We start from the raw sequence: 24,286 nt of genomic DNA on the forward strand, positions 1-24,286 counted from the left end.
CATTGTCACCTATTTTATGTGCAGAAACAGGAGTTATGAAAAAATACCAAGGGACATTTTTTTTTCTAAGTTGCAATATCTTTATTTGATTAAGTAGTCTGAGTCAACAAAGTCATACTCTCCTCTACTTCTGAGAGTTTCTTCAGCATCTGGTTCACCTTGGCCTCATCGAACTCCAGACAGAGAAACTCCGATTCCTACAAAACAAAATTGCAAGAACAATATTTGAGAAAAATAACTACATTTGATCACTGTGCAGAAAGAAATGTTTGGTGAGGAATTTGACACCTTAACTCCACTTGGCAGTGGGCTTTCTTGTATCTTCCTGAATATTTTCCTGCCTTGAAGTACCTCTCAAAACATTCCTTGATTAGGAAGCACTGGAAAAGTCAAATCTCTAGCAATCCATTAGTTAACCCCTGAGGCTTTGTGAAGCATCATGCAGAAAACATCACAGACCCCTGCTGCAGTTAACCATTCTCCCCGGAAATGAGCAGAACTGGACAGTGTCAGCCCACCCAGTGCAACTGCTGCAAATTGGGACTGCAAAGCAAATGCCTCTTCAGCTCCTGCTAAATCTCCCCAGTTTTAGCATCCCTGTTTTCCCAGACCCGACTAGGAAAACGACTTGAGCTGTCTTTCACAGAACAGCTACTGCAGGAGCAGCTTTTCTCACCACCCCAAAATAATCCCACTATCTATAACACATTACAAGTCTCGTTTCACAGACAAGATCTGACAACAGCTCCTCTCCGTAACTTGACCTCTCTTTCCTCCACATGTGTTCCAGCCAGGGGCTGATTTCTATCCTGACCTTCCAGGGAAGGAGTGGCAGTGCCATGTTATGCAGCCCTAGGTCCTGGTCCTTGACAAGATGACCTCAAAGGCCTCCTGTTGACATCTCAGGCTTTCCAGCCACAGCTCTGCACCCCAAGTCATGTGAGCCCATCAACAGACTAAATCAGGCCAGGGTTTGCCCAGGCAACCTTTAAGATCTGCTAAAGCTGATTTTATGGCTTAATCACACGGCGAGTGTGAGCAGACAGGAGGAGACTGAGGTGCCTAGGTCCGGAGGAGATGTTTTTCATGAGCCTAAGGCATAAGGAGGACTTTTTTTTTTTCCCTCTTCAGGTTTTGTCAGCTAAAAGGAATGTGAACTGCTCAAAACGAAACTCTTTGATTACACAAAGACATTGCCACTTCATCCAAGTGTAAGTGTACTCACTGAGCATACTTTTAGCTATAAAGCAGCTATAATTTTCCCATGTGGGTTGGATGGTGTCTGGTTATCCACTCTCAAGTGGACCAACCTAAAATTTGACCAAGAGAGTTGTAAATCAGGCTGCTCAGAATTGAGCTTCGGTTTTATTTAATGCTTTGTTAGTTTATATCCTTCATGAAAAAAAAGAAGACAAAATAAGATGCAGTGGTGAAATTCAAACCTCCTTATTGCTCCCCTAAGGTGTCCTCCAGGCGAAGAACAAACTTGGTATCTCTGCTCATGATCACCAAGAAACAAGGCATCCCTTTTGATATACTTCTTATTGTTAAAGAATAATTCAGCCCACTTGGATCCTCTGCAGTTGAGCAAAACCAAAATGGAACAAATCAGCCAGTGGCTCGAAGTCCTAAAGCCCAGCACAGTTTGCTGCCCAGGCTGAAACCTGGACTTCAGCTGATCCCTTCATGGGGGTGGACGTGGTCTTTGGAGAAAAGGTGCCTGTATGTGCACAAGAGGGGTTGTGAGAGCAGGTGGCATGCAATGGGAAGAGCACCTGCATCCCCACCTTCAGGCTGGAAAGCCAAGCTCAATGCTTTCAGGAAGGTGTAGGAATGGACATCCATTTCCTGCAACTGCCAAAGTTTTCTCCCCACATGCTCTCCCACCCCTCCTCCCATTTCACTCCTGAGCCTGGGCTATAAAAAGGAGCTGCAAAACAAACAACCAAGAAACACAAACTGCCCCCAGACTTGAATCAGGTTGTCTAGGAGCTGCAACAGCAGAGTGCTGCAAAAATATTTATATGAGAGACCAAAAGAAGCACATCTTTTTCTATCTTAGTAACTATACTTAAAAAAACCCATGTATTTTTAGAAAACCAATCCTCACATGCTGAAAACTTTAAAAAATACAATTGTTCTCTATGGCATAAGTTTGAGCAGCTACTTAAAATGGTTTCTAGCAACTGTGATACATCTAGTATTTTTAACTTTTAGCCAGTATATTGGAACAACAAAAAGAAACCTCTCTGAATTCACATATCATTTTGTTTTTATTCATAGTCATTTCCAGTGTCACAGGGAGAGGGAGTCAACTCCACCTTCACACAGGGAGAGCTCCACAGCGTTCAAGAAACCGAAACAGTCTGAAACTGGACAGGGTTTGTCCAGTTAGATCCTATTTCACACCAAATGCAGTTGCATTTTAAAGCCACCAGCCAAGGCGCCAGACCCACTCTTAAAAGCCTTCTCAACTTGATGTGGTGCTTGTAAAATCATTAAGGGTTCTTTGTAAAGGAATTATCCCATCTTGAATTACCAGGAAAACACTCCTTAGATAGTGAAAAAGCATCAGCTTCTGATGCCTGTGTGCAAACACAGCCAGACAGCCAAGTACTTCTGGACTTCTGTACCCACGCAGCTGCTTCTTGGAGCAATGGGAGTATTGTAGGGTTTTAGGTCTGATCCTTTTGGTACAGGCAATGCAGTCATTTGCTCTGCAGAGGCTGGGACTCAATGCAATTTCATTGCTCAGGAAGATATTTTATTCTCCTGTCTTGAGTTTTGCCTTAGATTACGATGTTTTAAAGATTTAGCTGTCCCTTGCATAAGTAAAAACCCAATCTGTAACGTCACCAGAAACCCAAAGTGCCTTCAAACATCCTAGTACCTTTCATTGTGATTAAGAACCCACATTAATTTTCAGCCTTCCCAATTTTTTTGGTCAACAGAGACAGAAAAGACATTCATTGCTTTTGGGAAGGACTAGCCGATAAAACAGTTTTACAGCTGCAGTTATGCATTCACTTGTTAGCAAGGAAACCTTGTCCTTATTATCAGGTTTTGAGACTGTGGTAAGCAAAGTTCTTTACTAACAGAGGGTTTTTTCCTAATTAAAAGAACTGCAGAGCCCAGACTTTCAATAAAAGCTATTAACGAAAGTAGAAGAGTTCAGAAGTGTTGCCCTTTTTTGGGGGACTGAAGCCCAACCATTCAGTGACATGTGATTAAAATAAAAAGGAACTTCCTTCTCCACTTCTTAGTCAGATATGTGAAAAGGTGAATCAAAGAAATTTCTAGCATAACATTTCCCAGAGAAACAAATTTTGTTGCTTGTTAACAACTTCTGAGTTCCTCATGGGTAAGCAATAAATAATTTTTTTTTTTTACTCCATGTCATTTTTCCTTCTAGATCACAAAATATTCTGCATTTAAGCAAAACTTCTACCTCTGTTATCCAGGAAAAACATCAAGTATATATTATGTAAGTAACTGAGTGTATCACAAATAAAGACTCCGGAGTCAAGGCTGTCAAACCTCTCAGCGTGTTACATTTGCTTGGATAGTGAAACCAGCAGGGAACACCTCCAAATCAATATAATATGGTACTGTAATATGCCTGGGGACAACTACATACAGTTTTCCACCTGAACAGGTGCCTCAGTGTCCTGTGCAGAAGAGGTGGTGGGCCAGGAGTCACCCGCAGATCCCACCTGGCTCACCCCAGGCTGACCTGCAGGAAGAGGAGTCCAGGAAGAGGTCAGGCATCGCCAACCAGCCCAGGGGAACTCCATCGCTCCCTCGAGGAGTTTAGGCAGCATTATGTGTCTGAATAATACTTGTCTTATATGCAGAAGAAACACAAGGGTATATAAAGCCACATACATTACAAGCTAACCAGTAGTGCTCTTTCAAACAGAATTATCTCTGTAAACACGTTATCTAAAACCAACCTTTGACTTTTGTTTTTAAACCCACCTCAGAGATTGCGGGCTGGGCTCACATCAAAGCAGCAGGGCTATGGTTAAACCAGCGACCTGTTAACACCAGATGAGTATCTGCCCGTTCACAATACAAGCACATTAGGCTGCAAACAGGAAAGCCAGTGGGGGATAAATAAAACAAGGAGCCGGTCCCAAGACGTCACCAAGGCTGAACTTGTGGCCAGCTCGAATCACACGGAGGGAGCACACAGGAAACGTGCCTGGGAATTCACAGCACACACATCTTCTCCAGAAACACCCACGACCAGAAACAAACGTCATTTTGTTTCCAATGCATTAATTAAGCAGATACTGATTTTAGAGTAAATCCACTTTTGCAAATAAGTATTAAGAGATTGCTTCTCTGGAGTAAAAGAAAACGTATGCATGGGCTTAGATACAACCTGCTTCAGCAGGACAAGTTAGGGTTACAAAAAAAAAATCTAGTTTATCTGATGATGTCAACTCCCCCACTTCCTCCAAATTTGCTAATTCCATGTAAATACTACCTTAGTAAAACACCTGCAGGGACTACTCTGTAAATATTATCCCAAGTTACAAGTGTAGTAGCATTTCAGCAGGAAAATCAATCACAGAATCATAGGATGGTTTGGGTGGGATGGGAAGGTAAAGCTTGTTCCAAGCCTCTGCCCTGCACAAGGACGCCTTCCACTGCACCAGGTTGCTCTAAGCCCTATCCAACCTGGCCTTGAACATTTCCAGGGATGGGGCATCCATAGCTTCTCTGGGCAACCTGTGCTGGTGCCTCACCACCCTCACAGTTAAGAATTTCTTCCCAGTATTTATTCTGAACATACTCTCTTTTAGTTTAAAACCGTTCCCTCTTGTCCTGTCAGTCCATGACACTCCATGTCCAAAGCCCCTCTCCAGCTCCCTTGTAGCCCCTTTAGCTACTGGAAGGGGCTCTAAGGTCTCCCCAGAGTCTTGTCTTCTCCAGGCTGAACCATCCAAACCCTCTCATAGCAAATTCTCTCTGTCTCCATAGCAGAGGTGCTCCAGACCTCAGAACATCTTTGTCAACCCCCCTCTGACCTCATTCCAACAGGTCCAGGTGGATTACTGGTCAATAATGGTCAACTACCTTATCAGCTCCCATTTTATACCTTCCTTCCCTTACAGGAAAGTACCGAAGCTCCCTCCAGATGAACCTCCCTCCTTGCTGGCTCAGCACCAGAGCAGGCTCTGCCTGAGCCAGTACGATCAGCCCCCATGCTCACAAGCAAGAACTGCACGTTCTCAGTTATCCCCGTTTTTATTCCTTAATCCCTAAAAGATTATAACTGTAGTTGAAAAAGAAAGTCTCTGGAAAGAGCCAGTGAGGAAACCTAGAGATTTGACAGCAGGAACTGCACCTTCACTTGGCAAGTAAAAAAAATACAAACCAGTCCAAGTCCTTTTAACCTTTTTTACACAGTTCTCTGTCAGGGTCACTTGGATGGTTTTAAAGTCAATAGATTGAAAGTACAAAGTGGCTTCTTCAGTCATTCCTTGGCACATCAGCACTGCTGGGAGCCAGGGGAGCAGAAGTGTCTCTAAAGCAGCAGCAGGGAGCTGCCTGTGGAACCCACTGGCTCCAGTGTTCAAAGGAAGCTGGCACATAGCCCTGGCCACTGCCAGGAGGCATTAACATGTTAGAGTTATTTCTCTAACAGGGACAGAAACAATAAGATTCTATTATATTATTTTCAAGGTCTAGCTAGACCTGCTTAGAGGCTTTCATTGATAAAGAAGTGCAAATCTTAATTAAAAACAAACAAACAAACAAACAAAAGAAAATAATGGGAGGGGGTAGGGGCAGGAAGAGAAAAAAAAAATTCCAAACACCTTCTCCCATTCCAAAAAAGGCAAGAGAAAAGAAATAAAACCCAAAAAAGTTCCCACCATAACCAGAAATTCAAAATGGGAATTAGACACTTTGTAACAGTGCAAGGACACATTCTCTTTGGAAAAGGCACATCCAGAAGTCATTTTTGCAACAACGCTGCCAAGCTCTATCGCAGAAGCCTCCCTTCCTTGGAGACTATTTTTACTTACTCAGTACTGTGGGAATTTTTTATTGTACTGTCTGATAGCACAAAATAAATAAACCCTGATAAACTCAGCACTATCACTTGCTTCCCAAGCTTTCTTTGGGTGGCCTGTCCCTGACAACTGGTGCACACAGTTCCCAGGTGACTCACCAGGACTGCCTGGGCAAGTGGTGTTGGGGTTTGTTCTGCTACATGTGGCTTTAGTGACTCTTCCATGCAAACATCTGCAGCAGGAATGTCAAAATACACAACTGACCTGCACTGCATCTTGCATGGATGACCCAAAAAGAAGACAAATATTGGATTTGACCTTATATTTTCGTCTTCAAAAATTACAGTAATACCACATTAAACTGGTGATTCCACTGGGTGGAAATATTTCATGTCAGATGTTTATGAGAGTGATTTATTTCTGCCATTTAGATTTCGTCTTGGGAATATTTGATAAATGGTAAAAAAACAAACAAACAAACAAACTACAGGGCTGCCACAAACCAAATGGTAGAAGTGTGAGATGCTGCATCAAATCTTCTATCACATTGAATCAATCGTGATCCCACTGCAAACTTGAGAAGTTATTTTTGTATTCATTAATATTCCACAAGATATATTGGGGCATATGATAATGACAGCAAGTCTAGATAATTCCAGGAAAAAAATGGAATGGATGGCAATCCACTGATTTCATACGACCACATTTCTGCCAATACTAAATTCATTGAGCTATTTGTGCTGCAAATCTATAATCATGGCCTTCAGAAACTCTTAGGCAAAGTGCAGTTCATTTCCATAACACTATATAAAAAAAAGCACAAATATTTGCAAAAGAAAGTGCCTTTTAATTCTCCATTCTTTTGGTATTACATGAACCAGGAACCTCTTAAGCGAATTATTATTACATCCTCATAGAAAAAAAAGTGAACTCAACTGCAGCTTTTTTAATACTTTTAATGTAACATCAAGCCTGTAATATCACAGATTAAACAGATAAAGGATTGCAGAAATTGGAACAATTCCAGGAGGATAAAACTAAGTCCCTGATACTGCACAGCAAATATAATGTCATTCCTTTCACATTATCAGCCTCCTGAAAACAGTCTACCTCGTATTTTATACCCTGCATGAAAAAATGAGCATTTATGGATATAGAGGTGCTTTAACCTGCTGCTCTTCGTGTCTTTTGGAAGCACAGGTTTCTTTTCAGGAAATGTCAAAAAACCCCCCCAAACCACACTTTAATCAGTATATTAGTAGAACTAATTAGAAGGTAGCTTACTGTGTAGCTTTTATATGTTTCATATCAAAGAGTTAACAAGAATAATATTATTCTTAATAATTAACAAGGAAAAAAGCGAGTGCTTTTATGAAAGCCTTATACATTTTCTGTATGGTTGTGCTGTTTTCAAACTGGTGATATTAACCTGAATTGGTTTCTGTAAGCCCTTCAACTTCCTCTCTGTTTGATTTTTTTTAAAAAAATCACTTTGATTCGTACCTGTACCTGCTTTAACCTTATGTATTCCCTATATCCTACCCAGAGAACAGCAGCCTGTCCTGTGTGCTGCCCCTGCACAAGCTCCTTATTACAGGAGTTACTTATCCACACTTCCACTTAAAAACATCCTGCCACAATGCACAAATAGAGAGGCTGACAATGAACAAATGGTGGATGTCTAGCACAGGGAATCACCCTGCATTTGTGATTAGTGATCTCTGATTTCTGTTCATTAGTGAAGGAGCCCTCAGTCACCCTAATGCTGAGCCACTTCATAGGGCAGCTTGCTGTGGTCAGAAAGGGAAGGTTATAGAAGCCACAGTTCTGCTGGTACCAACACAATCCAGAAAAAAACCCACCTGTTCATGCTGACAAGATGCAAATTTCTTTCTCATTTATGGATGACTCTTTGCAAGGTTACACCTGTAACTTTTTATGTGGGCTTATCTGATCCTGATCGATTGCTGTTTGCTAAGCCTAGTAACCTGGTTCCTCTGATACTCTTTTACAACATCTTCAACTATCTGAGACTCCAGTTATCCCATAAAATCTGCTGCAGTCACTGGCCACCACAGGAGCTTAACAGAATGGAAAACCCTCTTACCTTTGGGCAATGTCCTTGCACAGCCTGTTCATCAGCCTGAACCCAGAGACAGGTACCTACAGCAGTGCCCAGTGCATCCAGAGACTGCATTTCCCCTTTGGAACATGCTCAATTAATGCAAAAGCCTCTCAGAACTGAGGTGTTGGACAAAATCTCTATCAAAGACAGACAAATAAGATGTTCAGAGGCTCCTAAATTTTCAAGTCAATTCTTTTTATAAGGGCACCAAGAGGCACCTTTCTGACCTTGCTATAAACCTTGAGCTTACTATTTCCAAGTCTTGGGGTTTTTTTTTCCCCAAAAAACCATTATGGCACTTCCTATATAAAGAAAGATATTTAAGGAGAAACACCCAGAACATTTTTTTTTCCCTCCTAGTCTTGATCTTGGATACAGACAGTATGGGGAAGGATTCAACCTGGCACAGGAAATACCGACTATGTAAGTTGGTCAGACTTGATGGCCACTAAATATAGGGCCAGGTAATCCTAACCAAAGGCATTGCCACCACTGTTGCCTTCTTCAGATAGGAATGGAGTTGATAAGAGAACAAAAAGTGTTATGATCTAACTCCTGGTGCAGGAATGAAAAGTCAGATGTCTCTGTGTCAAAACTGTTTATAAAAAATAAAACAAAAACACACACTTCCCCTACTTCCTCTCTGCCCCTACAGACACCATTTTGACAAAGAAAGCACATCAAGACTGATTTCATTTGAATTACAGCACCTTTGAAAGCACAGCTGAGCTGGAGTTCTTTCACACCCTAAAACAATAAGCGTGGGATGTTTAATCTTTAACGTGAGCATTTTTCTTCTGCTGCTTGACTGGCTTGAAGTGAACAGGTGTAATGGTGTGCCAAACAAATCACTTAACCTGCTTAGCCTAAATACATTGTCTTGGTATGCAGCTCTGGTTGGGTCTTGAGCCAGCTGTTACGTAAACAAAGGTGTAAAGAGAGTGAAAATCACTAAGAAATGCATTCGCTCTCTGACTCTTATTTGCACAAACCTTGTTTCCACTTGGCATGCTTCAGAGACCTCCATGCAGATGGGTTGCAGAGATTTATATCACTTAGTGTGAATATTAGGAAGAAAGTCCTGCTCTTCTCCTGTCCTACAGACATGGTAGTTTCGTTCTTACAAGAAGATAAAATAGGCAATACAGCTCTAGAGAGCTGTGACCCTTCAAGGGCGAGGCTTATTAAGGGAAAATTTCTGAAGAATTTATTTTAGAGGTTTGTGGTCAATTTTTAGAAATCATAGAATAGTTTGGGTTGGAAGAGACGTTTTAAGGTCACCTAGTCCAACTAGAGCCATCTAGTCCATCTAGGGCAGGGACATCTTCAGCTACATCAGGTTACTCAGAGCCCTGTCCAACCTGACCTTCAGTGTTCCCAGGATGGGGCGTCCACCACCTCTCTGTGCAACCTCTGCCAGTGTTTCACCACCCTCATTGTAAAAAATTTCTTCCTTATATCTAATCTGAATCTGTCCTCATAGACTGGTCATCACTGGGTGACCCTCCATGTGGGAGATGGTTCATAAAAGCTTCATGCTTCATTTGGCAACAAACACAGTTGCCAATTCCCAATCACCCTAAAAGTGTAAATTACACTGAAAGTTTCATGTTATTTTTCCTCCTTTACAATAAAGCTTTTGGGGATCCTATGCAATTCCAGGGTTTGCCATAGGACGCAATCTTAGGGAAACAGAAAAATAATATCTTTTAAATTTGTATGTGTCTTTCTCCATGTGGATGTCCCAGTTCATGCCTACAGATATTTGGCAGGACTTAAGAGGTTTCAAAAGCAACAAAAAAAGACAGTGATACCTGCAAGCTTCACCAAACTGTACAGAGAGCCACATAAAGACATCATAAAAAAATTTAAATTACCTTTGTGTTAGTGTGAGATTTAAATGAACGCATGTATTTAAAAACGAAAGGAAATACCCCATGTTTCTGGCAGGGTATCAGGTTCTCATCTTCTTGATCGTGTTTTTCGTTGGCTCAGCTCAGCACCCCCAGCACTGGTAGTCCTTCCACTGCCGGTGGTCACAAGGATGCCAGCGACCAGAAAGCTCCATCATCATTAATTCAAGCTCTGTCTGCTGTGTCAGCTCTCCAATGATGAACTGTCTCTCAGTGGAACCACTGCAAGGTGATGTGCTCTTCTCTGAAAGTCCTCTGCAGGGGACCTCAAAGGGTAAATGCCCCTCCTCACTTATGGTTTGTTGCCTTCCTGTCCTGATCTGCATTTTTCCATCTTGTTCGACAGCTGTACTTGTTTTCTTGTGCCGTATTTTGTTTGGTTGGTGTTTTTAAGACTGGCTCAGAGAGCTGAAACACGTACATGTTTCATCTCCAAATACCTGGGCTAGCCTCTGTTTTTTCAATCTTGTAGCACTTAGCTGCAGGATGAAATTAGTCCAAGAAAAAGAGAGCCCTTACTGAAGTATCTTCTGCTTTTATCCTAAGCTCGGCTACTCCAGTAAGAACATTAATCAGACCTGGAATTCATATTCATTACATTTTAACCCACCTATTATCTAAAACGGGAGTCATTCGGCATGGCCAAAAAATTAAAATCAAGCATCACTCAGCATCATAAAACCCCCCACTTTCTCAGAATTAAGTTTCAACTACTTTATGTTATTATTTACCATTTTCTTACATGTTTTGGAAAGTAACATATCACAGCACCAAACCCTCCTTGCCACTGGGGTATGTTTTTGTTACAGGGTGTCACCAAGATCGTGCACTTGGTTAACTCTTAATTACATAAGGAAATTTCTGCGCTTTTAACATAATTTTTTATTTAATCAAAACAATGTCAGCCACATTCCTCTCTGTTACTGCAATATATACTGGCAGGAAAACAGGAATGAACTGTGGGGTTAAGAATTACTTTTATACCAACTCCATCAACATGGTCTAAGTAATCTGCATTTAAAAATTATCTCACAGTTAAACAATACAGTAAAAACCTGAGCAGAGAATTCCTGACCTTTAGGAGGCTGCTAGACTTGGGATTCTGGCATATTCTGACTGAGTGTACTATCAGCTTGCAGGCTGAATAATGTGGTTAGCATCCCCAAAACAGATCTCTCTTGCTCCCCTGCAGCTCTTTAATGTTTTAGTTTATCTGTTACATAAATGATTCAAGAATCCATTAATGTCCTGCCTAAAAGTATTACACCAAATATAAAAGCTGAGTAGAAATTAATATTCTCTATGAATATCCTCTTCCAACCCAAAACATTCTACGGTTCTATAACCCTAAAACAATTTATTTTCCATGGGAACAGACAATGCTGGCTCCTGTTCATGGTAATGGCTAGAAGACCTTGGCTTTTCCCCTCCAACCAGTCTTCAGTCAAGACCACACCTGTTTTTCTCAGAGAAGAGACCGAAGATTAGAATTACTCCGAATCAGCACTTTGGAATAAGATGTGTTTAAAATCTTCTTTTCTGCTCCTTTCTGAACGGTTCGTACTTGCCCTGTGGTCTAAAAGGCACCCAGATTGCCTGAAACAAGAGAAGGTGAGGGGTGTACAGGGCACGCAGCTGAACACACGGAGCTGAACTAAAAGTACAGCGGTGTTTATTTTGGTTGCTGCAAGTTTCGCAAGTGGTTGGTAAAGGCCAAGCAAATCCTCTGCTGATCTGTGTCTCGTAACAGCAAGTGCCCTCAGAAAGTCCCATGTTAAAAAGGTCCCTATATTCCTGCACCTAAGCTCTTAGATCAGCACAACCCAGCTACAGCAAATACGTTTTGTGCCCACAAAATGGCATTTTTTCAGAAATAATTTTTCAAGGGCAGCTGTTTATGCTCATCTCTCCTGGCTGTGTCCATGGCATCGCAGCTCAGCCATGCCAGGCATCCATTTGCTCCAGGGTGTTCCACCATGCAGAGGAGGGAGAGCACAAGCCTGGCACAACAGAGCCTCCCCAGGCACACACACCACCAGCAGCATCTCCACCTCCTCCCAGGAACATTAACCCTCTGTCCCTGGCACAACCATGCACCCCACAGATCTGGAATTATGCATGAATACACCACTAAATGAAGAGTGAAAAGCTACTAGCATTTGGGCAAAAGGGCTTATCTAAAAATATGAAAATCGTGTACCAAGGGCTTGAAAATATGCCTGCAGTTCAGCACATGTTCAGCTGGGTTTTCTTTCTTAAAATATTTAACAAGACAAAGTGGTCAAGCTTCTTTTTTTTGCTGCTTTTATGGCATTTATCTACACCCTTTCCGATGATCTGAAAATAGAATTTATCAGGACAAGAGGGTCACTCAGAGTTATGCTGCCATTGCAGACACATCTTCTCAGTGGAACCCAACTAACCATGCTTGCTTCTTTTCTGAAATTCAATCATGTGAACTTACAAGGGGAAAAAAGCCAAACTGGGAAAAAAAATTGGTCTAAATAATTTCTGGTATTTTTTTCTCATCTCTTTTAGAATGCAAACTGCTGTCTTGCAATTCACCATGAGAAATCTCCCACGGAAAAGGGGGCAGCCAAATATCTGTAGTTCAGCCTGTTTATAGCCCCTCCAGCACTGCTGCTATTGCTGTTTCAAAGCCTGGGGCATCACACTTGGATTTATCAGCAAAACAGCAGCTCTAGCTCAGTGTGGTGCAAAGTCTGCTAAAGACAGTGTGAATCTCTGCACTAACTTCAGTGACCTTCAGATCAAATGCACAAAAATATCAGCATTACGTGCCAGCAGGGAGACACCAGAGGAACACAGTTCTCTTCTGAAAAGAAAGGAAAAGCTACAGATTTGCATTTTTCTATGCCTTTTTTTTTTTTCAAACCACAGAATATGTCCTTGCTCATATTTGCTGCATAATACACAACTCACTTTTGTTTTTTCCAGCCTCTTTTCTTGTGTAAGAGGAAAAGCAAAGGCTCGCAATGAAAGCTGAAGCTGTAGGTGCAACCCTGAAAAGAGATGAGCGTGGGAGGACATTTATGCCTGTGCAGAATCCCACTGAAGCCAAGGGGCCGTCTGCTCTGCCCACACAGCTCTTCTTGCCTCAGTTAATATTACAACTTTGTTTTATACAATCTGTGGTTTCAAAATGAATCCTGGCAATGAATGTAGGCAATAGAATACAAACTCTGGGCTACAGTCAATGCACCACACCTGTATTCATCTGTTTAAAAGTCTAATCAGGACAGATCACGACACCAGTTCTCAACCTGATCCCAAAAACAGCCTGGCCACAAGAATTGTTTTAAAGCACAGAACTTCACAGTCCTCTTGACAGGCATCATGTTGAACCGTATCCCTTTTCAGGAAAAGAAAAGGTTCAAAGAAAAGTTATCTAATTTTGGTTGACCTCCTGTTCTCAATTCAAGGGCAAGTGGTACTGAAGTAGAAATCATTTCCATAACTGAACTGCAGAGCAGTCATTTAACAATTAATAAGTGATCCACTCAGGATATGGAACTGAATATGAAAATAAACACGTGAGAATTGAGATACCTCTGCAAAGAGAAAGGCTGCAGCTCCTCCACGTCAGATATTTAATTGGTTGTCTTTTTCTTTTTCTCATCATGAACAAGGGGAGAAGAGGGCAATGAAATATAAAAGACCTTAACCACTTCTACTGAGGAAAATGGAGATGGTTCATTTAGCTTTCTGTGCCTTTGAAGCAGAGGAGAAGTCTCTCTTTTTTTTGTCTCTCCTGTCTTTTTTGGCCTGCAATCTACAGTTTGGACGTCAGCCTTTAGCAGAACAGGCACGTTTCTCACCAGTAGTAAATCTGTAATGCCTTCCTCCTGCACCCAGAAAATGTCAGATTTGTGACGGGCTCCCCTTGGCAGATGTAAGGTCATTGCTCTTGCTGCAGGACTGTGAGGAATAGAATGCATTTCACCTCCTCCCTATTCCTGTGATCAGACTAAAGGTGCCCTCCTAGGAGACCAGCCGAAGCACCAAGGACCTTGCCTTGTGCTGGCCTGGCACATCGTGGCCATGAGGGCGCAGGGACACCACCCCCTGCCTTCTCAGTGCAGCTCTTGAGTGGAAGAAGAAGAAGAAGAAGAAAGAAGAAGAAGAAGAAGAAGAAGAGGAAGAGGAAGTTATAAAAGAAAAATGAATGGAGCTGTGATTTCAGGTAGGGAGATGAGATGGAGAACAGCATTATACGACTCAAAGCCACCCTTTCCTTAAGGAAGCAGGGAACAGGAGGACAATGTGCAATACCGAATGCTGTTGTCTGGTTTTAGACAGCTGTCCTGAAGTGGAATTATGGTAAAATTTGTGAGTGTACCTGTGTCCTTCTCTTTTCAAACATCAAAGTACTACACTTTTTTAATCCTGGCAAGCCTAGGGGTTTGTACTGATGCCTGGTCTTTCTACTGCCTTCTTGACCAAAAGGTACTAACAAAGCCAGGACTGACTGTGCACCATCATCATAAAAATACCTGTTTCTGGTTTAAATACTTTGCTTTTCAATTCCCCTGCTTGCTGACCTGCCAAAGGGCTGTGAGGTAGTGAAGACTGTATGGAAAGATTTGGACTGCTTTGGGGGCTAGTAGGGCAAAAAGGGGCCTGCATACAAAGACAATGAGGACAGGGAATGTCTGTCTCCTTCCCTGCCTGCTTGCAGGATTTCATGTCTCTCCTCACCCTGCTAATGCCTATTATATCTTTCCATGTCTGTTATATCTTTCTTCAAGGTTAGGAGACAAAAGCTAGCACAGACTTTGCAGCAACAGTAAATAATTAAATTTATTTCCTCCCATTCTTTAAGCTTGCTTTTATCTGAACCCCTGCTGAATGCCAAATAGGGATTTTCACTGACCAGCCCACACTTGCACTCATCCTTCACAAGCCTTTACAACACACATAGAGCTCAGAGAGGTTTACAAAATCCAAACAACTCTTTCTCTAAAGCATCATTTTGTCTCCCTTCAGGAGATTTTTTTTTTTTTTAAAAATATTCATTAGCAAAGCTGGGTTCAAGTCATGGTAGCTGCTGTCTGTATGTACCAGAAAACTGTAGGGATTGATTTTCCGAGCCTGCCAAACCGTCTGCAGGGAGAGCACGGAGCACTGTTCCTTCATTTCCTTGTATAAAAGGATTATCCTGAGATACAGTACGCTGGGAAGCAGCTCTGCATTTGGAATGGCCTTTCACCCCACAAGCCCAATTAAGAGTTTCGGAAACAAGTCGTAGACACGTAAAGATATTTTCTAAAATATCAGCCTCAGTTATAAAAAGGGTATTGGTGCTTTAGAGCTCCCAAAATAACCAAGGAGGGAATACAGCATTTTTGGCCTCCTTCAATTGATTCCCCAATAAACAAGTTCTTGACGAGAACTCAGCATTACCATTTAATGGGTTTGTGCTCCTCCTGTATGCACCTGCTTAACGAAGGACAGAAATTAAATGCTGATAAAATACCTTATCTTGACATCACAGACCTCAGCTTCCCATCTCAAACCAAAGCAGTGGCAGTGCTTGGTTGTGGTTTGGTTTGGCTTTTTTGTGGCTGTGTGGCGGCAGCAGAACAGGGAAGGACACTGGGTACCATGAGCACTCACTGCACCAAAAAAGCAACAAAAAAGAGTAACTTCCAAAAAAGTAACTTCCACTATACCTATTAAGAAAGCCAGGCAGTCACATGAAGAAATCAAATACATCTTTGGCTGGTGTGCTATAAAAAGAGAATAACACACCCTTGCCAAAAAACATCTCAGAAATGCTTTCCAGAAGGAACACTTTGGATGTGCTGTTCAATCCTGAGCTACTGCAAAAGGGTTAATACAGTTTTCAGCTCACTGCTGAATTTTAAACAATAAAATAGGTACAGACAACATTAGACTTGTATTTTTGTTTTTTAACCTCACTGGAAAGACTCAGTGGTCAATCCTCAGCAGCAATTTCATAGATGCACTTGAAGTTCAGACAGTGAGAGGCCCTACGTGATTTCTCCACAAGAGAAAAACCAAGGAGGGATGAGAATGGACCTGCCTGAGCATCATTTGAGAGAAGTCATGAGGGATTTCTCTTGCTGGAAACCTCTCCCACATGCCACCCTGGGTGGACAACATACCTGCCTCTTTCCACTGCCCTCCAGCGCTGCTCTTGAAGAACGTGTGTGATGAAATTTCTATCATGAAATCTCCAAGAAAGCCAAAGTCTTACTGAACGGGGGACTAATTTAGTGCTCCTACTGCAGATGAGCCTCAGAAACATGGAGCAGTACTTCCACTGAATCACTGTAGAGGGGTTAAGGAGGAGGCAAGAGGGCCATTGCCCATGTTCAAAACAAACACCTCAGACAATATATTTCATCTGGACCAGACCTCTAATGCAACTCCTTCTTTCTTGTTAGTTTTTGATTGCCTTGGATTCTGTGTCTTAAAATGGTCATAAATAGGAAATGATAAGCAAATACATCTCCACTCACTCCCACTGTACATTATACATCCTTTGTGAGCAAAACAACCAGGACTTTTTAAAACTGTGGCAAAGCATATTTGTAACTGTTACTACAGATACGGTGAGTCACTAATGATCTGGGCGCCAGAAGAGTCTGCCTTCTGAAGTCACCACTGCTCGTTATTTCAAGAAAACAATTAGTCAAAATTAAAACCGAAGCCCTAGAGCTTCCAGGAATTGGTTACTGTGCTTTGGATATTCATGAACAGGATGAAGACAATAAAGGCTGTCTGGACCATCCCCTCACCCCTTCATAATGGGTATAATAACTTGAGACAACCTCATCAGTAAGGGACAATAAAAATATAGATTCCCTTCAGGAGCTATGGATGGGGAGGATGGAGGGATGGAAATGCTGAAAAGTTATTCTTATTTACTGACTTGTCTGCATTAAACTCCAAGCTACATAATTTTTATTTTTAACCAAGAGTCTTCTTAAGCATCTAAAAATGAGAGCACTACTCATATTGGAAATAAATTCAAATCACAAAACCCCACACTGTTTAAAACTGAGATTAGATTTTCAAAAGACAACACATTTAGAAGAGAGTGCATTACCAGAAACGGAACATCTTAAACTATTTCTCTTCATTAAAAAATGAATCATCATACTTTTCCCCAGCTAGAACTCATTTATCTAACTATAATGAGGAGCTGGCATTTGATGTTATAATCTCCACAGATTCACCCATCAGAATATAACTACTGCTGGACCAAAAAGACCCTGGCACCTAGGTCAGATGCACCAGTAGGACTGTCTAAAGTTCTTTAGTCTCAGAATAGCTGCACCCATATGGACAGATGCACTCGGCTCAATGAGATTTATTGCTATTAGATAAAATGGCCAGAAAAGCAGCTTTCCTAATTTTTTGTCTTAGGTAAAAGCTCTAATCACTGTCCTTTTAGTTTCCATCTACAAAGGGTAAAACCGAGTTGTTGAGTTGGCTTTTTCTCTAAAAAAGCCCTGAACAAACCTAAAAACCCCATATGTTTGGAGTTTCCATGACATCATCCCTCCCTGTGCCCTTGCTGACCTGAGAGCTCACTGCAGGCACAGACATGTGCCATCAGCTGACAGCTCCAAACAGGGCAAGCAACCAGCCCAGCCACTCACCTGGGTCTGGATTTACTCACTGCAAAAAAACCACCCTCAGTTTATTCCTCAAAGAAGGGCTGGGGAATCTGGAAAAATAGAGCAGAACACCACTTGCTGCTTTCCTTGGGGTATATGTTTAAAGCGTCTTTACTTTCCGATTGCAATACAATATTTACCTGTCCCAAGGTAACTATGTAATTACAGCAAAGACAGTGGAAAGAAAAACCAATGGAGAAGAATAACATTTATTATTTATAAAAAAAAAAGTAAGTTGTTTCCTCTTCTTAATCTTCTCTTCTTGCTTTCCATCAGCAGTTTGGTAACTAGGGATCATTTCTTACAACACATTTGCAACATGTCTAGTGCAGAGGTGTTCTGTCCTGGAATCCTTGAACCACTTCAAGATATGACAGATAAAGAAAACCAATTTTTAGTTTTGCTTTGGAACCACACAGCCAAAGGGTCCAGCACTTCCAGAAAAATATTTTGGGCTTCACAGCTGAAAAAAATATGATCCCATGCTACAGGCACTATCCCAAGAGTGTATTACATGGAAGGGGGCTTACTACCAGCATGTGCTACACTCACTTTGAGGTCATGTCACTCTGTCCCTAATTCTGCTGTCCATTTTTTGGGTCCATTATCCATGGATTGAGCACCTCGAAGTGTGCAACTAGCACTAGTACCTCTCAAACCCAGGGCACTTAACGGCAGCAGAATTTAAGAAGTGATGTCCTACAGCTACTGGTGGATCTGCTGCTTAATATTCACAGTTCAGCTAAAAGCAGCTTTGAAAAGGCCCTTTTTCAGACACATGTACGAATGTTAATGATTAATGTGCTTTTGCATGAAAGAGGGGAAGAGGAACAGGTGTAGCAAAAAGAAAACAATCGTAGGAAAAAGGTTGTTAGGGAAAAATATGGTGTAAAGGACGAAGAATGGAGAACCAGTCCATCCTTGGAGTTACCAAGTGTAGCAGATCACGGTAAATGAAGGAGGTACCATTTCATTTTGAGGAGAAGACAATTTGCCATCAGTACAAAACTCCACTACAATAATTTTCCAACTTACCAAGTTGGTCCACAATTTTTTCAGGTGTTTTTTGCTGCCTTTCATTTGATGCTTTCTTAGGTGACACAACAGGGCAGCACTATTTAAAGTAAATACAGAAATGTTTCTTGTTGTGAGTGAAGAAAGCCCCTGCAAAGCCTTTACTACAGATGTAATTGCTTAACACACACCAAAGATTTCTGCCTGAAGAAATCAAAGTTAGTATGTATTTTCTTCTTTTTCCTTTCAGCCAACAAGCAGACATGACAGGGCACCAAATGAGCAATCTGAGACTTACTTCCAGTGAAGGACAATATAACTTAGGGTGGAGAAGTAAAACCTGAAGCAGCCTTTAAACAAAGTCTCCTATCTCAGAAATACCCTTCAATACCTTATCATGATTTGGAAGGTTTGTTAGTGTGCTGAAGTATTCGTTATTAAACGGCACACGTGAGAAAAAGCCTGAAACATGATCAGACATTCCAGGAATCCTCATGGTAAAAACACTGTGTCTGGGGAGCAGAGGGCTCCTTCTTGATGGCCCTTCCTGAGAGGGGGCAGAAAGCTCCACCTCCAGCTGCATGAGGAGACCCATGACACTGAATTAGTCTGATGGAGACCTTTCTCACCCGCTTCTTAGAAGTTTCCTCTTGCTTAACCCAACAAGTTCTTAAAATTGCCCTGCCACATGCCTGGAGCCCTCAGGAAAAGCACAGTCAGGAAGGCATGTACCAAGCGACCCCCTCATATGAAAAGAACAATAAGGAAATGGTGTATTTTGAATATCTAATCAAGGATAGAGGTTATTACCAGAATTTTATATTCTGCACTATCTGCATGGACTGCACAAGAAAGCAAACATGCCTAACTCAGTAATGTGAATCCCACTGCAGCAAGGAAGTTCATGCAAAGCTTTTCCTTTAATGCCCGAGCCAGGCTGGTTATCTGAAAGAGATGCCAGTTCATAGGGCAAGCAACTACCTTGAGAGCTTCAAAACCTGAAATGCAGTAATCATCAGTCTCCCATTTAGTCTCTAATGCCCTTACTGTTTTGTTAATGGATTACCCAGCTCTGCTTTAAAAATCGCAGATGACATAAGGGTCAGGTTATACAAAGCTGTAACGCATTCAGCATTAGAAGAGTTTGTATAAAATTGCAAACCTGTTGCATAAGCTTTACAGGAAACCAGATCGTACATGGATTTCGTCTTGATCAATGTGTCTAGTCTACAATCTAGTTTCCAAAAATATCAGTGTAGTTCCTTCTTGAAAAGTCAATGAAAATGTTTGAGGTGAGCTGATGAGATGATGTTTGCCATGAATAAGAATGTTTATATTGGTGATGCTTTAATGTTTGTGTAAATGCTTGTGTGACACTTGTTTTTACCCTTCAGAGTGAGCTTTACATGAATTCTAGATGTATTTACCTTCCATTAATGACAATACCTATAAATTCAGATTGTTTTTCATTGAAAAAAAAGAGTTTTAAAGAAGCAAGGAAGAACCTCACAACTCAATTGCCTCTGTCACACAAATCAATTGCCTCTGTCAGATGACAACAACTGGACTTGTTTTTAAGTAAATGGACTTGTTTTTAAGTCATTGGTTAGCAAGAGTTCAATACAAGTGGGCAGCTAACAGCCAAATTCAAACTTTGATGAATTTTCAGAGCTGCAAGATATAAGTGCATGCGACCATCTATCAAATACTCATGAAGAAAGCATCTCATCTGACAAAGGCATTTCTCCTTTTCAGTTTTTTACAGTGTGTGCTTTTGAAATTAGAGCTCTAATCAGAATGCTTTCCATGTCCAGTAAGGACCAAAAGACAATCCAAACCTGAGACTGCAAACTTCGACTATTATATCCATCAGTCTTGATTTATTCAAGGCTTGAATATTCTCAGTAGAGTAAGGGTCAGCATAATGCTCTATGCTGATGTCAAAGTGCCTTGCTCAGCCACATTTTACCCTCATTTGAAGGTTTCATTAGCAATAATTACTTTTTTAAAGCTACAAATGCTTGTCTTTCTTAAGACTTTACTTACACATCTTGGAAAATCTAATGGGTTGAAGACTGACAGAGCAAAGCACTCAATATCCTAATCAATACAGCACTCTATGTGCTAACTCTCAAGAGATTGGCAGTAAACTTATCCATAAAGTATTATCTGGGAATCTCAGTGCACGTGTTAAGAACTATACAGTGAGAGAGAAGAGAAACTCCTAGTTTTATTTGATGAGAGCACTTGGGCTGCAGCCCACTGGCCTGGGCCCCTCCTGGTCCCAGCCAAGTATTTCATCCCTCTGCACATAGGAAATTAGCTTGGGATCACCAGAAAGCTTCAGCATTTCTTTTTTATAACTCCGTTTATTAATGCCCATTAAGATGTTTGTTCTAAAAAATGTAGGAAATGGAGATCTACAGAATCTGCTAATGAAAGATTTAATTGAGGGTGATGTTGCATCTGGGTTGGGTTTATTCGTTCACGCCGTTGAACAGTGGTGAGTTATTGTATCATCAGCAAATTATGTAAACCAACCAATATTCTGTAACATGAAAAGCAAAGTTATTTTGGGCAATGAATGCAAAAAAAAAGCAAAATACATCTCCCTTTCAATTTTGCTCTCTGGGTGCATTTGTTTCAGCAACTTCCCTTGCTATCTATATCCTGAATCTTCTCACAACTGTGACCCACAAAAAACATGGACAGAGTAACTAAACACTTGATTTCAAGTTACAAAACAAAGCTGTTCACATTTGCTGGTAAAACAATCCCTGTTCCTGTTGGAGTGAACTTCAAAACACCTCTGTTAACTCATGCCACAGATAAAGCTCTAAAAATAACTTGCCCTTAAGACAGTCTTGACCAAAACAAATTATTCAGTTTAACAGGCGTCATTCCCTCCTTATCCTCCTAACGTTATGTGTGCCAAAGGAATTACAAATAAAACTAGCAGTTTTATCTTCTATCTTCCTCAGAACTACCAAACCTACAGGCTCCTAACAGAGTTCCAGTGCAAAGGAGTGCTGCAACCCGAGCTTGGGAATGAAAGCCAGAAAACAGTTATTTAGCTCCTCAAGTATCTGAAAGAGCAGGATATACTATAGTCAACAACTCCACAAGTTCAACCTGAACTCCTGGTCCTGGATTATCGGTTGTTGACACTCTCCTTAAAGCACAGGATGACAAATATTCCCCCTGAAGCTTATCATTGAGCATCCCAAATAAACTCCAGAATAAACTCAAATCTGAAAATATTATAAGTAACAGATGACAGTGAAAAACACAAAATGAACACAGCAAAAGACTCTGACTTCCAATGAGGCTTTTCCTTAAACCGTCCTTTCTTGAACAATCTGTTTTTCTCCCAAGTGTTCTTAGAAGTTAAATAAAAAAGTTTAAAAAGTTAATAAAACCTCATGGTTTATTCATGCAAAACATGTCACAGAAACTAGTTCTTCTATAGGTGGGTTTTTTATGAGAAATTACAGAGGAAGAAGAGATGCCTTTAATTAAAACAATGTAAAATGGAGTATAAGTGGTTATTTACATATGGTTTAAGTACTCGTGGGAGGAGTGGGAAGACAGCTGGATAAATATTGAACACCATTAGTTTCTTCCTCTTTTAAGACAAAGAGGACCCTCAGCTAATTCTAAGTATTATTTGAAGGGTTACGAATTATTTTTGTAGCAAGGCTTCACAATAAACAGAGCACAAAATATCAGAATATTTTTCTAAATATGCAATGAATTCCAAACTTCCTGAAACCCAGTAATAATTAAATATTTTTGTATTTTATAAGATTTAGCACTAAAGTAACAAACAGAATTCTTAGAAACAGTCACTTTCACTTAAAATGAAACCCAAATGCATTAAAAACCCCTCCTACAAAATGAAGCTTAGCGCCTCAGGGATGGGTGATGGACGTGTCACGTGTCTTCTCAATGAGAAAGTGAGAAAGCTCACTTCAGCTTTTTTGTTGTTCATAAACAAAATGTTTATGTGTGTTCATAAGCAACAAAACCCCATGACAGTGATGGAAAAGGCTTTAAGACATGCAACATCACAGTCTTTGAATGTTGTTAACCAGCAGCACAAGAAAATGCACGTGAACAACTTCAGCCCAGCACAATAAGAGGAAAAAGCACCGCCGATGGCACAGGTTGCATACTTGTCAAAGATAAGATTTATTTTATTTATTTGTTTTCTAAATAAAGAGGCAAGACCCGCTGCTGAGGTGAGTCTGAGGTAACCTGAGCAGACAGCAACACACCCTGTCTCCCCAATAAACTGGTCTCTTAAACCAAAGGACTGTGTTGGTGCACAAACAACTTCAGGAGGGAAAAGCAAACATGTTATTGCCAATAAAAGCCTCACCACACAATTAATGTGTATTGTCCAGAAAACAAAGTCCAAACTAATTATGTTTATTTGAACAGCAGGAGATGTAAGACTTCCACCCTCAGAGGTGAAAGCAGGGAACGTGCCTGGGGCCCTGATGCTGTGCCTGGGGCCCTGATGCTGTGCCTGGGGCCTTGATGCCGGGTTAAGGGGCTGGGCAGGTTCATACTCTGAGCATGACTTCAGGTCACAAGAAGGCCCTAAGGCTCTTCAGGTGACCTGGATGTACTGTGGCTGCGGAACCACATGGTGTTCTGACATAGGGATGTGTCACGAGTGCCTACCATGACAGCTGCCAAAGCTCTGGTGCAACACTACGGGGGACAATACCTTGGAAAAAACCAGCCCTCTCCCTAGGAGAACATACTCTTGCCCCCAAACCTTTTTCAACAACCCATTTTAAACCATGACAGGCATCAGCATCTTGATAGTTAATGTCCCCCATCAGATACCATCACAGTCCAGCAGGCAAAGCCTTGAAAACCCAAGTGCTGCCCAGCTGGCCAGACAGTGCTGCTTGCCAGGACTTGGCCATGGGCACTTCACCAGACAAAAACGCCTTTCTTGGGAGATGTGACTTTATAATCAGACCCTATAACAAGGACTGCAATTCAGGGCCCAGAAAACAACAGAAGACTTGATCCTTCCCATGTGAACAAGCCAAACAGATCTGAATAAATAAAGCCTAAGGCAAGCTAAGTTTTAGCCATTGTGTTTTTCATGTGGAAAAGCCAAGAGGTACTAAATTTAAACAGTGAAAATAAAGGAGATGCTGTGTTGCTTCCTCTTCGTCTCCCCCACTACTCTTCTTTCACCAGGCACTGTGCAAGGCAACATGAAAGAAGCTGAATTTTGTAGGAAAACATCTCTTTCCCTGCTAGAAAGAGAAGAGACTCCTCTGACCACCAACTGCCACAACATGAGGCAAAAGGGTTTCTCCTCCCTGTCACGCACACCCCCCCCCCCCACATTATACACTTCTGGAAAACATCACTTTGTGGAGATAACTTATAAATGGGTTAAGTCTGGTGTTAAACTCACTCTATGTAAGCACAAATGCTGTGATAAATTAGTGCACAGGGGACAGAAGGCAGAATATCATGACAGAAATAGCCCTGTCTCTGTCACTGTTT

The 24,286-nt window shown here is 41.3% G+C and overlaps 2 protein-coding genes across 2 annotated transcripts in view; both read right to left on the reverse strand.

The window, feature by feature from the left end:
* B3GNT2 (UDP-GlcNAc:betaGal beta-1,3-N-acetylglucosaminyltransferase 2) overlaps positions 1-24,286 on the reverse strand; it is a 79,862-nt gene that overhangs the window by 30,881 nt on the left and 24,695 nt on the right. The gene's annotated exons all lie outside the window — the stretch shown is intronic.
* COMMD1 (copper metabolism domain containing 1) overlaps positions 57-24,286 on the reverse strand; it is a 67,901-nt gene continuing 43,671 nt past the window's right edge. Inside the window, exon 3 of the mRNA XM_064647719.1 lies at positions 57-197. Coding sequence (XP_064503789.1) covers positions 90-197 — 108 coding nt within the window. The 3' untranslated portion in view covers positions 57-89. The remainder of the gene's footprint in view (positions 198-24,286) is intronic.

This window comes from Pseudopipra pipra, chromosome 3 (genome assembly GCF_036250125.1).
Source record: "Pseudopipra pipra isolate bDixPip1 chromosome 3, bDixPip1.hap1, whole genome shotgun sequence".
NCBI classification, from domain to species: domain Eukaryota; kingdom Metazoa; phylum Chordata; class Aves; order Passeriformes; family Pipridae; genus Pseudopipra; species Pseudopipra pipra.